Raw genomic sequence first — 16,534 nt, forward strand, 5'->3', positions numbered from 1 at the left:
AACACAGGAAGGCTCGCCCTGTCAGGAGTCCTGGAGCTCCCTCCGTGCAGTGTGAATGGCTCTGGCTGGCCCTGGTGCAGGCAGCACAGGCGACAGCAGTTTGCAGAGCTGCCCCCGTCTGACAAGCCTTAAAGTGGGGGGGGACTGTAATGTTCTGGATAACCAGGCTTTGTTTTGTGGGGAGTAGGGGGATAGACACTAAAAACATTTTTACACATCAGCAGGTGAGAATAGGGTTCGGTGTGCTCCAGAGTTGAGCACACCAATGAGCAACCACCTCAGGTGCACAGAGGAAGCCACAGGTGTGCGGCAGGTAGACTACACAGGCACAGGAAGGCGTCCACTGACTCTCAGCACCTAAAGCCCAAAGCCACCCCAGAGGCAGCAGCCCCGGCACGCACGGGGCAGGTCTGCTCCCAAAGATGCTCCAAGGGGACAGCAGCCCAGCTGGCCAAAGCTCGACCCAGCCCCGTGCAGCTGGGCTCTTCACTGGCCACCAGGGTGTTCCAGACCTAGGCAGCAGGGCCAGTGCCAGCCCGAGCTGCAGTTTGGTCAAGGGCAGTCTGCCTTCCTGAGACCCTGTCGCAAAACTGTGAAAACAACAACGCAAGTCCCAGCTGGGTTGGTGTGACGGCAGCTGTTTGGAGGTAGTGGGTGGGGAAGGGAGAAAGCTGGTTAGAGGAAGCTGAGTGGCTATCAGAGGATGGCGTGGGCAATAACCTCCTCAGATGTCAAGAGTGGCCAGCACAAATGTGGCTAACGCTAGTTCGGAGGCCCCTGACAGAAGCCTGGGCAAGATGGGCCCAGACCCCCACACTGGGAAAGCGCGAGCTGTGTGGAGCAGGAGAGCTGACTTCTGTACCCAGAAGGCACAGAGAGAACAGCAGGGCAGGACATCCTGCACTGTGATTGCAGCCCTGGAGAGGCCATCCAGGCCGCTTCAGAGAAACGGTCTCGGAACCCAGGGTGAGATGCTCCTGAGAAAGAGCAGCCAGGCTTCACCCCAGCTGTGTGTGCTTGTGCACTCACCTGAAAACACAAGTGCAGCCTGCCCACACACTTCCACAGTGGAAGAGGTGAGCGCTGCACTCCCCCCTTAGAACGGGAATAGCCGGGAGGCAAGGAGCAGGAGCAGATACCTGTGAGTTCAAGTCCAGCCTCATCTACATGGTGAGCTCCAGGTCAGCTAAGGCTAATCACAGAGACCCGGCTTCAAACAAGCAAACAAACACCCAAAGCTCTAGACTCTACGCCTCTTCTTTATTTGGACGCTATTATCCATGATTGTCACCAGCTGGCTTCCTCTGAGTGAAATCCTTCAGCAGAATCACACACAGGTGCCCAGAGGAGACAGGCAGTGTGAACTTGGGTGGACAGCAAACACACTTGAACATCAATGCTGTGAACTTGGGTGGACAGCAAACACACTTAAACATCAATGCTGTGAACTTGGGTGGACAGCAAACACTTGAACATCAATGCTGGGCAGTCGCTTGCTGCTCCTGTCTTGATTCGTTTAGAAACTGAGTCCTTTAGCCTCCCGAGTCCGATAGGAGGCTGTATTGTCTCCGGTTCAGCATTGCACGGGGCTGAAGCACACAGCCAGTACAATGCTGTCCAAAATGACCCAGCCACAGCACACCAGCATGTGACCGAGGGCTCGGCTGAATCTCCCCTCCCCGCTGAACACAGGCGTGGAGAGGGAGGACACGGGGAAGTGCAGTGGCCTGCAAACGCGGATGCCTATGTGTTTTGGCACATTTTGAACCCTTACTTACCGAGCCCAGCGGACTTTGATAAAGGTCCTTTAATGAGCTGAGGGCCTGGCTGAGTGAATTCACATGGTGACCGTGTTCTCTGTGCCCGATGTCTGAAAAGATACGGAGGCTGTTTCCCAAACCTGGGCATGCTGAGGGCTCACTGGCAACACTGTAGGACCAGAAGGCACTGTGTCACAACCCAGAAAGGATTGCAGGTGTCCCCAGCCCAGCCCACAGAGCGTCTGAGCTCTGCTGGGGGCCTCGGGCAGGGGATATAATGGTACCAGAGGCACTTGCTCTCCTGGAGACTCGCAGTAAAAGCTGCTGTTCAGGGAACGCTGTGAGGCTCCCTGCTCTCTGGAGCTGACTTCAGTTCTGCCACATTTTCTGCTCAGCCCTCTCCACACCTTGCCAGAGGGAAGGAAGACAGAGAGGTAAGGGAAGCCCAGCAGCTCTTGGGGTAGCTGAGTCTGGGGAGGGCGCACTGCCGTCTTCTCTCATTTGCACATTTCCTTGCTCTGCACCATAGCTCAGCAGACATCATTAAAAAAGAAAATCAATGACTAATTTCCTTCGTAAGAGATCAAGAAATCCACAGGGTTCTGGTTGAGACTGAGCACGGGGTTAGTGTGTGCTGTGAAGTCTGAGCCAGTTAAGTGCTGACGGTTAAGCATTTGAATTAAAACAAAATGGGAAAAATTTGGGGCATCTGTCTGCCATGGCGGGCGGCAGGGAGAGGGTCCTGGTGGAGAGGGCACTGTTCTCTCCAGCATCTGAAACTCAACTCTGCCGTGAGAATGTGAACTGCCAAGGCTTCTTCTGGCACATCTGGGGCACATTTAGTCTGAGGGATTTCATGTGGGATTTAAACACAGATTAAAGAAGGGATCTTAAGAGCACCAGAAAAGGGCATGATATTTCAATTTCACTTGATCATTTTATTAAATTTGCATAGAAAAATCAATTAAATGTCAACACTTAGTTTTCATACCCAAAGCACAGATTATAAATTCCAGCTTGTATCTGGCCATGCAATTTTTTTTGGTTTTTTCTTATTAATTAATGATGTTCAAAGGCTGATTGCTGTCACTCTGGTGGGTCTGGGAAACCAGAGCAGACTTTCATTCCATGGGGCCTTCTTTTGCACAGCCTCCTCCCTCTCTGAGGGCCATGCTCACATTCTGTACACACCACACGGCAGGCGAGTGACCTCAGCCGTGAGCGGTAATTCGGAGCTCCGTGGGCTGGACGACAGAGGAGGGCTGGCCCTGGGGATGCTCACTGTGTGGAACTCGCCAGCATTGCGGCCTGTTCGCATCTACACCGGTGCTGCCTGCCTCACAGGGCTGTTGGGAGGGTTGGAAGGGTGCTGTGCAGATGTCTCAGGAAGCGGCTGGCACAAAAAACGTCGAAGATGTCACGACACCAACGGCAGGGGTTGTGCTTTTGAGCAAAGATTAATTTGCAAGATAACACCAATTATGTAATGCTCTAAGTGGTTAATGTGGGTGTTTCTTCGACCTGACGCCTGGGTGAAGGCAGTGCTGTTTCTTGTGGGAGTCTGTCCTGAAGCCAGGGATGGAGTCAGAAACCAGGAATGTCCCTGTACACTTAGCCATAACCTTGCAGCAGATACCGGCAGTAGGATACCAAGACAAATGCTGATGTCGAAATCCCAGAGGAGTCCAGAGTCAGAGTTAGGGACAGCCCGGCAGCCCCACAACCACGGGTCACAGCTTCGTTCAACAAATGTCATTTTAATGAGCCCTCAGGCCTCTCCGGCCCTTTTGCTTCAGTCCCAGAATTAATTGCAGTTTCTCTCGCTTCCAAACCTCAGGGCCATGGAGGTGAAGGTTCGCCACCTCTGCGTGCTCTCTGCTGTCGGGCTTACACAAGGCCCTCCGGCGGCCTGAGACGAGCAGAGCCTCCTACCGCCTATGGGGTTACTGCAAGGATCACCTGAGGAGATGAGGCCATGTAGGAGGCATTGCTTACGCCACGGGAAGCTCAGCAAAAACAGCGCCCTTACTGCCTTTGCTCATTCCTTGGGGTATATTTGCAATAAGAAATTAGATGTCCCTCCCATTCCCAGAGTCAAGGTCTCTGTGCTTGTGTTCACTTAGTGGCATGGGCTCTGACAGCTTTCTTCAGTTTAAACTGTGTGAGAGAGGAGGGGACAGGGGAAGGAAGGAGGAGCGCATGTGAGCTGCTCAGGCCAGAGACCAGCACAGGCCCTCCTCTGTCTGGTAACTTTGGGGACCAGGTGCTCCTGGTGCTTGCTGCACTCCCAAGTTTTCTGTGCCGTCTTTTCTAACATCATCTGTCCAGGACTGTTACAACTTTGTGTTTTCTGGACAGTTTCTGTCTGCCAACCAGCCCACTTTCTAAAATGGAAATGTCCCAACAGTATTCCTCGGCTGGGGCGTGAGCAGTGTCCCACTCAGGAGTGGTGATGTCTCCTGAGGTCCCACAGCTATTAAAATTCGAAGTAGACTTAAGACCAGGGCCAAAACAGGTACATTTTCTCGTTGCCCTGCTTTGCCATCTGTGGCCGAGATAAACACTCCGCCCAAAAGCAACGCAGGGGTTTCAGCTTCCGCAGCCCTACCTGAGGAAGCCAGGCAGGGACGCGGCAGAAGCTGCACCGCTCCCCTGGTTGGCTTCTCTCTGGCTGGCTCAGCTGAGCTTCTCAGCCCAAGCCCACCACCAAGGATGGCGCCGCCCTCAGTGGGTGGGGCCTGCACGGCAATCCTCAGTCCTTAGGCCATCAAGCTGATGCAGGCAGTTCCTCACCTGAGGTGCCTCTCCCCAGCTGACCTGCAGATGACAGTGCAAACCAATCAGCATAATTGGTATACTTCGGTAAAGTAAAAAAATAATTAGCTTCCTTAAAATACATTTTCCTCACATGTATTATGTCTTCGTATATGTGTGCACGAGTGGCAGGAGACAGCTTTGTGGAGCTGATTCACAAGCTCCAGGAACTGAGCTCAGAGTAGCAAGCTTCTAGAAATTTTTATCAAATTACTTTTATTAGTCTAATTTACTTCTCAGCAAAATAGTGCCCTCCCAGCAGCCTTTGCTTCCACCTCCTCTCACTCCCACTATCCTGTGCCTGCTGTGTAATGGGCCCTCGTGACTGCCTCCCAAACGAATGCCTGGAAGAGCGAGCCACAGTCTGCAGGACCCGGGAAAGATGTTTCCGGGGACCAGACAACACGGGCAAGCACCCTTAAGCCACAGCAGCACGGAGAACAGTGGCTGCAGTTTTCTAAGAGCCTGCTGGAAAGGCACATCATATGCTCGCTGGGACACACTGGGCACGCACAGCCCGGGCACCCACAGCCTGGGCACCCAAAGATATGACACCCTACATTCTGGAAGGGTACTCTTCTGTATATCCTGGAACTTTCCCATAATTCCTTCACTTGAAATCTGTTATGGAGCTACAGCAAGAAAACCAACCAATAGAAAGCTTGCCTCTCTTCTCGCCTCTTCTCTCTGAGATGAACCTGAGAGCCACAGCCGTGCTCCCACACTGTTAGTATGTGGGGAGCTCCCTGTCTGGGGAGCAGCCTGCTTCAGGAGTGCCCAGGGAAGGTGTGGTTGAAGGGAGCCAGCCAAGTGAGTGAGGTGGGTGGAGAGCCACTGGCCAGCAACGCCAGAGCTGCAGCACACTGGAGGCTGTGAGAGAAGGAGATGGCCTCCCCAGGGGCCAGTCTTCTCCGTCTTCTGGCTAAGAGTGAGGCTAGTGGGCCAGATCCACTTTAGGACATAAGGTTTCATAATGTCCGAAAGAACTGCCTGACCGGGTAGCTGAGGCACAGGAAGAGGAGCAGGGACTCTGCTTCTGGATGTTAGGTCTAGCTTCTGGTTTGGGAACAGAAATCCTGAAATTCGAGACAGGATAATTAGCGCAGGAAGGCGCTAGCCACAGCCCCAGAAGCTGGGTGATAGCTTTAGTCAGGGCTGGCGAGGCCGGCTGTGATCCACACTCACTGGCCTAGACTAGCGTGTAAGGAACACTCCTTGCTGCCTTGTCTCAGCACATTTACACGAGAAAGGTGAGGACTTCCACGCTGGCGAGTGCAGTCAGCTTTTCTTGCTGGAGAGGCCAGAGGCACAGCTGGACCCGAGCACAGGCAGAGCTGCTCGGCAAATGTTACAGACGGCAACACTGGGGAGGACAGAGGGCGGGGGTGAGTCTACCCGGGATGGCGTGGGTGCTCTTGAAAATACCGCAGAAGCGCTGAGTTCGCCCTGATGGCGCTCACCCGGCAGAGCTCTTGCTGACACACCCAGGAGTCCTGCCTGGATCCCTGGCACAACCGAACCTGTGGTGGTACACACCTGTGACCACAGGCTGGTAGAGACGGGAGGACGCTGAGTTCCAGATGCGGTCAAGGGCAGCCTGGGCCGCTAGCGCTCAACACACTGAGCCACAAAGCCTCCCCTGAACCACGTGGGGAAGCTACTGAGACCCTGCCTTCCACCACGGAGTGTGCGCAGAGGCTAGCAGGGCGGGGGCTGCTCCCACAGAAGCGCGGACATGCCATCTACCTTTCTGCTGGGTTGGCCTTGTTGCTGACAAAAGCAGGAGTGAGGTGGCCCTCACTACAGATGGGCGTGGCGGCTCGCGACTGCTCCCTAAGGCACTGCCTGTCGCCCTTCCTCCCTGAATGTCCTTACTCGGGGAGTTAGAACACTGTTCCTGACGCCACACAGCTATGAGGGCGCTGTTCACTGTCAACTTGACAGAAGCTAGAATGGCCAGGGAGAACAGGCCTGAGGATGCAGGGAGACTGTGCTGGTCACCCTGATGGACGTTCACAGACTGAGGCGTGGGGCACCCTCCCTCTGCAGGAGCCAGAGACAGCGTCAGCACACAGCAAGCTCAGGCGTGGTCGCCCTCTGACACCCAGAGCCGCTTTTGCACACTGGGAAGAATTTCCACACTTCCTCGCTTCTAGAAGTGTCTTGTTTCCCTCCGACCTCCATGTCCTTGAAATTTCTCCTCCCTCTGCCGATTTCCTCAGCACTACCACCTCCCACGGCACCCTGCTGTGTTTCCCAAGAATCTCACCAACAGAAGCATGTCCTGGAAGGGTGAGGTGGCGGAGGGCACGTCCCACAGAGCAGGGACCAGTTCACCTCAAACTGTCCAGACGCTTACCGCCACCAGGCTTCTCTGTGGGCACCGCCCTCGCCCGCCTGCAGGCACCCTCATGCCTCCCTGGGGAGAGGTTTACTAATGGTGTACTGTTGGAAAGGCAACAGGGCTAGAGAGGGTCAGCAGTTCAGAGGGCCCAGGTTCAATCCCCAGCACACACCCAGCAGCTCAGAAGTGTCTATCTCCAGCCCCTGGGGACCGGGTGCCCTCGCTGGCTTCTGGGTCAGTGCACATGGCACAATACATTCGGGCAGGCCCGGCACACATACATGATAAACATTTTCTAAAATGATGGCTAAAATACGATTACCATATTTTACCATATTACCATATTACGATTAAAATAACATTAATTTAGACAGAAATACAACTGTCTGACCGTGACTATTTTAACTCTTGTGTGGAGTACACATGCACACGTGTCTGTGTGTGGCATGTCTGTGTGCTGGCACACGCGTGCACGGGCTCCTGTGAAGGCTGGCAGCTGGCTGCAGGTCTCTCACCTGAAGCTCGCTGACCCAGCGGACCGCTGGCCATCACACTCTAGGGAGCTCCTTTCCCCCGCTCCTAAGTTCACGTCTCCACGCCTGGCTTTTCACAGGGATGCTTCTGATCCGAGCTCCGGTCTTCATGCTTACGCGCAAGCTCTTCACAAACGAACCAACTCTCCAGTGCTGACTGTGTCCATTTCCAACTGACACCCACGAATCATACATGTTTCCATGTAACAGGTCACACGTTTCCCTGCGTGTGCTTTCAGCTGCTCAAACATCTATCTTCTCAAATGATCTTTGGGGCAAACTTGTCGGAATTTCTCCTTCTGTCATCTTGAGAGCTGTCCGCAAGCTGCCCAGTGTGCGGTCTTGCCCAGAGCATCTCATGCGTTCGTGGGTAAATGGTGGTTCCCGTTTCCTGAGGCCGTGCGGGCTGCTGCCGAGAGCACCCGGGTCCCACAGCGACGTCATTTGCTTCCTGTGTAACTGATTCCTGCATCTTTCATCTTTCCTCTGTGGTATTTTCAAGAGCACCCACGCCATCTTCCCGTCCCAGGTAGACTCACCCCCGCCCTCCGCCCTCCGCCCTCCGCCCTCCGTCCTCCCCAGTGTTGCCATCTGTAACATTTGCCGAGCAGCTCTGCCTGTGCTCGGGTCCAGCTGTGCCTCTGGCCTGCACTTCTCTGCTGCCCGGTGCTACTGGACAGCTTCTTCCTGTGCCTCTGGCCTTTCGGATATCTTCTCTTGAGAACTTGAGCTTTCTTGGGACTTGGGCTGTTTCCTTTTTGCCCGCTGTCTACCTATGGCATGGTTCTAACTTCCCAGTGAAGTGTGTGCATTTCCATCCTTGCGTGTCCACACCCATGGTGCAGGTGACTGAGGGGGAAAAGAGGCTAAGCCCGGGGCTCTGCCTCCACTGTCACCAAACACAATTCTAAGATAAGTGGCTTTCTGACCGTCTTCCCTGGATGACACGGGAATAGGAGCAGTCGATTAGGACCTATTTTCTTAAGTTCTGCGTTTATGTAAGCCCGTTTCTCAGAGCTGCCGCCTGTTGTGAGCCGTGAGCCTTTGGGGGTCATTTCTGCTCTGAAGAAACAAGCTTGGTTGTCAGCCACTTTGAGAGCATTTTTTTCTTAGAGTAACTGAGCTTCTTTGCATCTTTGGATTCACCTAATCACACAGAAAATTACCTTGGGGTGGGGACCGACAGACCAGCTCCCTAGGAAACTGTAGGTAAGATTGTCAGCCCGCCTGAGCGGCGGGCGGGCCGGCGCCGTGGCCCTTGCCCACTGGCGAGGGCTGCCCTGTGCTAATGCAGAGCCTGTCTGACCTCCTTACAGGTTGAGCCCTTCTTCCCGCGGGAGCCCTTTGGCACAGGATGCGCCTGGTCCATCGTGTGCACTTGAGCACTCGGCGCTGAGTGTGCCTCTGAGCTCGCTGTGTGAGTGCTCTGCACTCGGGCTGCAGTTACAAGTTTGTTTTTTTTATTGGATAGGGAGCTACAAAGACTTTCTCAGAAAGATGCGGAATTGATTTTTCGAGATTTTAAATATCTCATACTTGAGTTCTGTGAATCAAGACTTCCTTCTCTTGATTCCCAGATCAAGCCCCTCATTTCTTCTGTTTCCAGCAGTAGCAGCCCAGCCACCAGGAAGGCTCAGAGCAGGGTAGCGCCCCAGTTGTTTACTGGAGATAAGGGACAGCTTCTCAGGCCTGTGCTTCAGCTGTGAGTTAAAGTTCTACTGTGATGTTGTTTTTCCCACCTGTCTGCTCTTAGCCTCTCAGTTGTGCCCTGAAGAGCATGAGCTCAGCTCAGAGCACCACAGCCCTCACATGTATGTGCAATGGCCCAGCGGTGCATGTTTTCATGTCAGTGCCTGAGTGTGGACAGATGACAGATTAGCTGAGCTTGGTGGCGCACATCTGTAATGCCAGGTTCTTAGGAGGCTGAGGCAGAGTGTGCGGGTGACTTCAGGCCCAGCCTGAGCCCTGCCTTAGAGTTAACAGTGAGGCAAAGGCCAGGGCACGGTCTAGTGTCGGGCCCGTGCCCGGCACGTACAGGACTCTGGGTCCAGTCCTCAGACCTGCGCTGCGGTGCATGTGTGTGCAGCATGCTGAGATTATGCAAGCAGAACTCGTTTCGTTTTCTGCGATGCGAGGATTGGCTTGTAACTTGTCCTGAGCAAAACACCAGTGAGCTCCTCCAGGGAAACTGACAGTGCTCACGCAGTGCACTTCCTGTCTGGGAAGCCGGAAGACACTCCAGGTGTCCTCAGAGGCCCGATGGATGGAGGGGTTAGAACGTTCAGGGGCCTCGTGATCAGAACTCGCCCGCAGCGCAAAGCACTTCCCCGGGCTGTTTGGCACTGTGTTCTTTGTTTGTATCATTTCACACAACGCTTGATCATGGTTTACCCTCCACATGCAGAGGGAAGGAGGGAGAGAAGGAGGGGCACGGGGAGGGAGGGAAGGAGGGAGAAAGGGAGGGAAGGAGGGAGTTCCCAGCTCGACCCCGGCTGACCCTTGTTGGCTGCTGCCTCCTGGCTCTCCTATATTTCTCTCGCTAGCACCCCTCATGTGAGACTGATCAGGTGGTGGTCTGTGGAATGTCTAACAGAACAGGCCAAGTCAAGAATGACTTTCTATCCTCTCCTCCCCGCTGACATGCTGAATCCCAGGAAGAAAATGGCAGCCGCCCATGAAGAGCTGTTGCAAAGCCCAGACAGGGGTAAGATAAAGGTCACTCTCCCTAGGACCCAAGTGAAATGGCACCAGCCTCACTTTAGACACCAACCACACTCAGTGTTCAAGGCCTTCACAGGAACAACCTTCAGGCTGGTTGGTTCACAGCCACGTGGGGTGGGAAACACAGGCAGTTGGCCTCTTCGGGGGGGGGGCTTGTGGGTCCAAGTGCCCACAGTGATTGGCTCACAGCTAGCTTTAATGCTCGTTCTGGGGGCGCTGACTCTCTCTTCAGGCCCTGCACAGAACCCCAGCCCCCATGGGGACCCGCCTCTTTAGCACTGAACCTTCTGTCTTCTGCCATCTACCCTGCTAGGCTGGGAGTCCTCGCTTTCTCCTTTGTCCTCAGCCATACTTCCTAACCCTAACCCCGCACCTCTTATTCTGCATTTCAGTCCCTTCTTTCTCAAATTTTTCAGGAGGCACAACACAAAAGACATAAAACCTCCTTTCTGCACTGCCTTCCCGAGCAGAAAGGGTCCTCCGTGCTTTGGCCCCTGCTGACCTAACAAGTCAGGCTCAGACAGCCCTTCACTTCATGACTTCAAAGAAGCAGGGGTGAAAATCAAACAGGGGGTTGAGCCGGCGAGGACACACTTGGAAGAGAGCAAACAGCGGGGTTCAGCAACTCCCTCCATCCGGGGGTTCCTGAAGTCCAGGTCTCAATATAGGGCGAGAGGTCTGCGGAGCTAGGCATCCTGGCCAGCTGTGGTCCAGCTCCCCAGGCCCATCGCTAACTCAGCTTCCCTCCCTCCTTCGTGGTGGTCAGCAAGTTGTCAGCGCCCTGTGGAATGCCTTTCTGGGAGGCTGAGCCCGCTGGCTGCACCTGCATGCCTGCCCTTCCTTCTCCTCCCTGTGTGGTCCGATTCCTGCTGATAATTCCAAGTCCTTAGTTGTTTTAGTGATCTAGTAGCCAACGGGAAGAGCACAAGTGAATCTCTTTAGACTGTCTTCCCTCCTGCCAAGGCACTTTCAATTAACATTTTTATATTTTGTATGGCTACATACAGAATATATTTTACGTGTGTGTGTAAGAGAGAGACTATGTTTCAAATCGTTATACATATATATGACATTTGTCATTTACCCCCAGGATGCGTGGATTCCGAGTGGATTCCTAGGTGTGCGAGGCAGAGCTTAGAAGCACCATACTTCAAGTATCACTTGGGGGGGGGGTGCAATAGGAATGAAAATTAAAGTAAGTTGTTTATTTTTTATTTAGTGAGTGAGCACAGGCCTGCTCTAGGTGTGAGCACAGGCCCAGCCCTAGGTGTGAGCACAGGCCCAGCCCTAGGTGTGAGCACAGGCCCAGCCCTAGGTGTGAGCACAGGCCCAGCCCTAGGTGTGAGGCAAGGCTAGCAGTAAGCAGCATCACCACGTAAACACAAAAATGAAGGGGGCAGAGGTCAGACACCACAACAGTGGCCTTAACGTTATATAACAAACATGCTCTGTACATGGACCATCCAGAGAAGGGGCGTTTTACCAACCTGTTCACTGCTCTGCAAAGTGTGACCACAGAGCTTGTCACTATAAAAGAGAGGTGAAAGAGCGTCAACACACACCCAAACGCTGACTGGGGGGCTGTCCCACCCTGTGTCACAGCTTGGCCCTCTGGAACTGCCCCCCCCAACTCTGACGGGCTCCCTTCTCCTGGACCAGCCATCTGGAACTGCCCCCCGCCCCCCCCCTCCGCTCTGACGGGCTCCCTTCTCCTGGACCAGCCATCTGGAACTGCCCCCCGCCCCCCCCCCCTCCGCTCTGACGGGCTCCCTTCTCCTGGACCAGCCTCGTGCACGACAGGTGTGCGCTTTTCTTCTCTCGTCCTAAAGCTTAACACAAGCGGGAGGGGATTCCCCAGACTGGAAGTGTGGTCTTGAAGTCCCTCAGGCCCTCCTGGGTTTCTCTCCCTGTGCCTTCCCAGAAGGGCAGGCTTCCGTGAGTGCGGCTCTTCTGATGGGGAGGCAGCTGGAAAGGGGAAGCACTGGCACCAACTCAGAAAGAGCGCGTTATCAGAGCCTGGTGTGTGTTTCCAAATAGCGCGCTGTGTTTGTTCTGATGGTTCCTGAGAGACTGTCGGCTCAGCAGCACAGGGTGTGACCAGTGGCTCACGTTAAGAAAACCAGCCTCGCTCACCACGCGATACCCCATCCAGCTAGCTTCTGTGCTAGCCTTTGTAAAAACACAGCTTCCCACGTAGAGGAAGCACGGTTGTTAGCCCGTGGCAGTGGCTGAGGCCCCGGAATCTCCGTGTCTTCGTTCCAGGGTAGACGCAGTAAACCTGTATCTAGTTGTCACTAGCCAATTCTGACAATCTACATGCCTGTGACAGAGCCACTAGGGCCTCTGAGTGCCACCATCCAGAGAGGCAACTCCCCAGTGTCACTTCACTGGGAGCCGGTCGCCTTTGGTGGACCGAGGTCAGAAACCCAAGTCAATCCTTCCAAGCGTGGTGTGTCGGGAGACTTCACAGCCGCCAAAGGCTCCATTCCTGGGGACACTGGGTCAGAGACGGCGGCCCTGCAACCACCTCTGAAGGAGATTTGGCCTTCTGCCCAGGCCCTGCTTGCCCTTAGCCAGGTTCCCTGGGACCAGCCAGTGGTGATTTTTCAGGTTCCAGATGCACTGGGAATCGAGCCGTTCAGGTGGGGCAGAGTGCCTGTGTGCCTCTCTCCATTCGGGGTGGGAACAGAATGGTGGGAAGGCAAGCGCGGGTCACCAGGACTACCCCATCCAGCAGACAGCGTCCCCAGAGCAAGAGCTCATTTCCACACAGATTCCAGGACCAGTGCCACCATGACGGGCGTGAAAGACGTGGGTCGCGATTCTGCCACATCCAGATCAAACCGCCTATGGGTCTGCTTAGAGTTCAGCCTTAAGAACAGCCCTGGCCACCTCAACTGAAGCAAGCAGTGGCCCTAAGCGCACTGCCACACCCCACCTTCAGCTGCCTGTCGCCTGCGCCACCTCAGCCACCTCCCATCACCTGCTGCTCGGGTCGGTATCCGCCACCGACTCCATCACATTTAGTAAAGGGGTGATGATCAGGGTTCCCAGGCTTCCTGCCAGGCAAGCCCCTGGGCATTGAGGTCAGGACATTCCCTCTACGGTAATGGATGCAGGCTGTGGCGTCTAGCCTCTCCTAAACCAAAATAAGAAGTGCGGTTCTCTGTGGGCCTCTGGATGTTAGGAAGCACCGTTCTCACTTAGGTGTGTTCCTACAGCCAGAGCGCTCCAGAGCACCTGGCTTGGGGTGCGGTCCAGAAGAGGCAGCCGTGCAATGGAGCCAGGCTCTGCTCACGGCGCTCTGCCACGCGGGTCTAAGATCCAGCACATCCCGTGGGCGTGAATGCGCTCCTCCGGCAGGCCACAACAGACGCCCGCCCCTGAAATTCAGGTGCAAGGGCTGAGGCAATGGTCAGGGAGGAGGCACGCCCACAGGAGCGTAAAGCCTCAGGACACTCAAAACGCTGTACCCCAGCGTGGGGAAGGGAGGGGGAGATGGCCGGCCCTGGGGTTGGGTGGCAAGCAGGCCTCGTCCACTTGGTTCCAACTGTGGAAAGATCCTGTCCAAAAAAAGCCAAGGTGATCCTCTGGCTTCCACACACATGTGTGCACGTCCAAAGTGAGAGACAGAGACAGAGACAGACAGACAAAGAGTGGGGAGGGAGGGAAGGAGGAAAGGAGGGAGGAAGATACTCGGGATACCATCCCTTAAGAACTGCCTCGTTGTCTCTTAGACTGAGCCGCCGCCTTGGCTCGTTCTCCAGGCTCAGGCTCTGTGTGGCTTGGTGCACCGGGCCTGAGCTGGGACTGCGCCTCTCACGGTTTTCACGCTGAACGAGGGAAGGTGTGAACGGATGAGTGCCGACCCCGCCGACACTAGCATTGAAAAGTAGCTCAACTCCCATGATGCTCCTGCACTGCTCCCTTCCCTGTCCACAGCAGACCCGGGCAGCAAGGGCTCTGGAGGAGACTGTTCCCAGATGCATGGGTGTGCAGACACTGCCCCGCAGTGGACAGCCGCAGCTCTGCAGCCCTTTCCCTGCAGAACTTGGTGGGTTTGCCTGGCGAGCCAGCATGGCTGGCCTGGAGGACCCTCGGAAGGTCATCTGTGCACAGAGCCTTTCACCACAGCCACACTGCTCTACTGCTCACTCAGCCGCTCTCCCAACCAGCTAACAGAGAAGTCTCCTTTGTCTGTGTCTCTGCTTACGGATCTCCACATCCGAGTGACACGGACTTGGCTCCCTGAACGCCAGGTTTGACTTTACCTTGCTGCCTTGCACGTGGTCAGGCCTCAACAACACACAGACTACATACGTATTCAGCACGTGCATTTGATCAACTGTATTGAAACGAGGGCTGGAGAGATTGGGAGCTGCTCTTCCAGAGGACTTGAGTTCGATTCCCGCTCACAACTGTCTAACTCTAGTTCCAGCAAATCCAGTGTCCTCTCTGTCCTCTGAGGATACCAGGTACACAGGGCATGTGTCTTACGTGATGTTTCTATCATAAACTCTATATGGCAGATAGTAGATATGTTACACCATATAGATCGATATTTTTTTCTTTCACTGTTAGACTTTTTTAAAAGATCAGTGACCTAACAGAAAGCATTCAGTATATACAAGCCAATAAACATAATAAATCACATGATTCTCTCATGCAAAAAGCCTTTGACAAAATCCACATGCCTTTATAAAAAGTTCTAGAAGAGAGCAGGACGGCAGCGAGCAAACTTCAACATAATAAAGGCTATATATGTGACAAACTGACACCTCATCCTCGATGGAGAAAAACTTGAAATAATCCCACTAAAATCTGTAAGAGGTCAGGACTACCAACTGTCCGCACTTCTCTACATTACAGTTCTCAAAACACCAGCAGGAACAACGAGGAGACAGAGAGAGACCTGCATAGGAAAGAAGAAATCCAATTCTCCTATGTGCAGACGATAAGATAGTAGACGTGAGAGCTCCCCAAACGTCCACCGGAAAGGTTTTAAGAGCAACCAACAGTTTATAAAGTGGCAAGATACAAAGTTAACTTGTAAATATCATTAGCCTTTCTTCACATCAGCCACAACCGTGCTGAAAAAGGTAATCATGGGCACCCCATCACAAGAGCCTCAAATAAACACTCTATCCGGGAATCAGCCCAAGCACGGAGGAAGACGGCCTCTGCAACGAAAGCCTCAAATCTCTGGAAAGGAGAGATTGAGGCAGACACTAGAACGTGGAACAACCTTCCTGAAACTGACCTTCTGAGCTGCCAGAGGGGTGGGCCTTCCTGCACTCTCTGGCAGCTGTCAGTCGGCCTCCCACAGGGGGTGTTCACATCAGCAGCCAGAGAATCCTGGCCACCTCTGGTCAGCGAACTCCCCAGCTCGTTTCCAGCCCTCAGCCAATGGCCTGGGCGGCCGCCGTGCCAGCTACTCCTCCTCGGCACCCCAATGCCAGTGGCTTTCAGCTTCCCTCGTCTGCCTTGCCTCTGTAGTGTACCATGGCTGAACCCCCAGAGTGGCATATGCGGGAGGTGACAGCCACCATTTTCAGCCCAGAAGGAGTCCAAGGGGCAGGAAGGCCAGGAGGAACTATGCTGTCTGCCCCAACATGGTGGCTAACTAAAGCTGACGTGTTAGTTGCATTGTGATGTTGAAGTATGTGGTGGCCGTGTGCCCTGGCTTCTCATCTTAGAGGGTTATCCTCACGCTTTCAGCCTAAACCACCCTAATGCCAGCCCTTGCCTGCCTTCAGCTCAGTCACCTCTCCTGACAGGACCGCTGTGGACAGTGCCCGCTGCTGGTCCGCATGCCACGCCCTAGTTGCAGCTCTCCCCTGTCTGCGTCCTCCATGAGACCGCAGCTGGTCACACTCGAACCTCCCACGGTCCCTAGTGCATGGCCTGGGATGCAGACATGCTGACTGGCGCAAATCTTGCCTCCCAGAAGCCTGCGGCTCTCCCTCCCGGTGCTCTCCTCCATTCAAAGCTCAGAAAGCCCGGACAAACCGCAGGTGCGAGTTCTAACACCCCCTCGACCTTAACTTGCTTTTTCTCTTCTCAGGACCCTCTTCCCGGAAGCACACAAGGAAAGCAGGAGCCATGTCCATGATCGCAGCTTTCTATAGCAGCAAGTCTATCCTCATCACGGGGGCCACCGGCTTCCTGGGCAAGGTGCTGATGGAGAAACTGTTCCGTACTAGCCCCCACCTGAAAACCATTTACATCCTCGTGAGGCCCAAGGCCGGACAAAGCCTGCAGGAGAGGGTCTTCCAGATCCTCAACAGCAAGGTGGGTCCTGCGGGCGGGCGGTGTGACTTGGGCAGCACCTTGGAGTGGCTGTGTCGTGTTGCCTTACAGCT

The 16,534-nt window shown here is 54.5% G+C and overlaps 1 protein-coding gene across 3 annotated transcripts in view; it reads left to right on the top strand.

The window, feature by feature from the left end:
- Far2 (fatty acyl-CoA reductase 2) overlaps nucleotides 1-16,534 on the top strand; it is a 68,712-nt gene that overhangs the window by 27,837 nt on the left and 24,341 nt on the right. For 2 of the 3 annotated variants that reach the window (XM_021659938.2, XM_060384529.1), the window contains exon 2: nucleotides 16,237-16,463. In XM_021659938.2, the coding sequence (XP_021515613.1) occupies nucleotides 16,275-16,463 (189 nt within the window). In that variant the 5' untranslated portion in view covers nucleotides 16,237-16,274. Of the gene's footprint in view, nucleotides 1-2,074; nucleotides 2,195-16,236; nucleotides 16,464-16,534 lie in introns of those variants that run through there. The other variant, XM_021659937.2, reaches the window with a different exon arrangement.

Source organism: Meriones unguiculatus, chromosome 5, assembly GCF_030254825.1.
Source record: "Meriones unguiculatus strain TT.TT164.6M chromosome 5, Bangor_MerUng_6.1, whole genome shotgun sequence".
NCBI lineage: Eukaryota > Metazoa > Chordata > Mammalia > Rodentia > Muridae > Meriones > Meriones unguiculatus.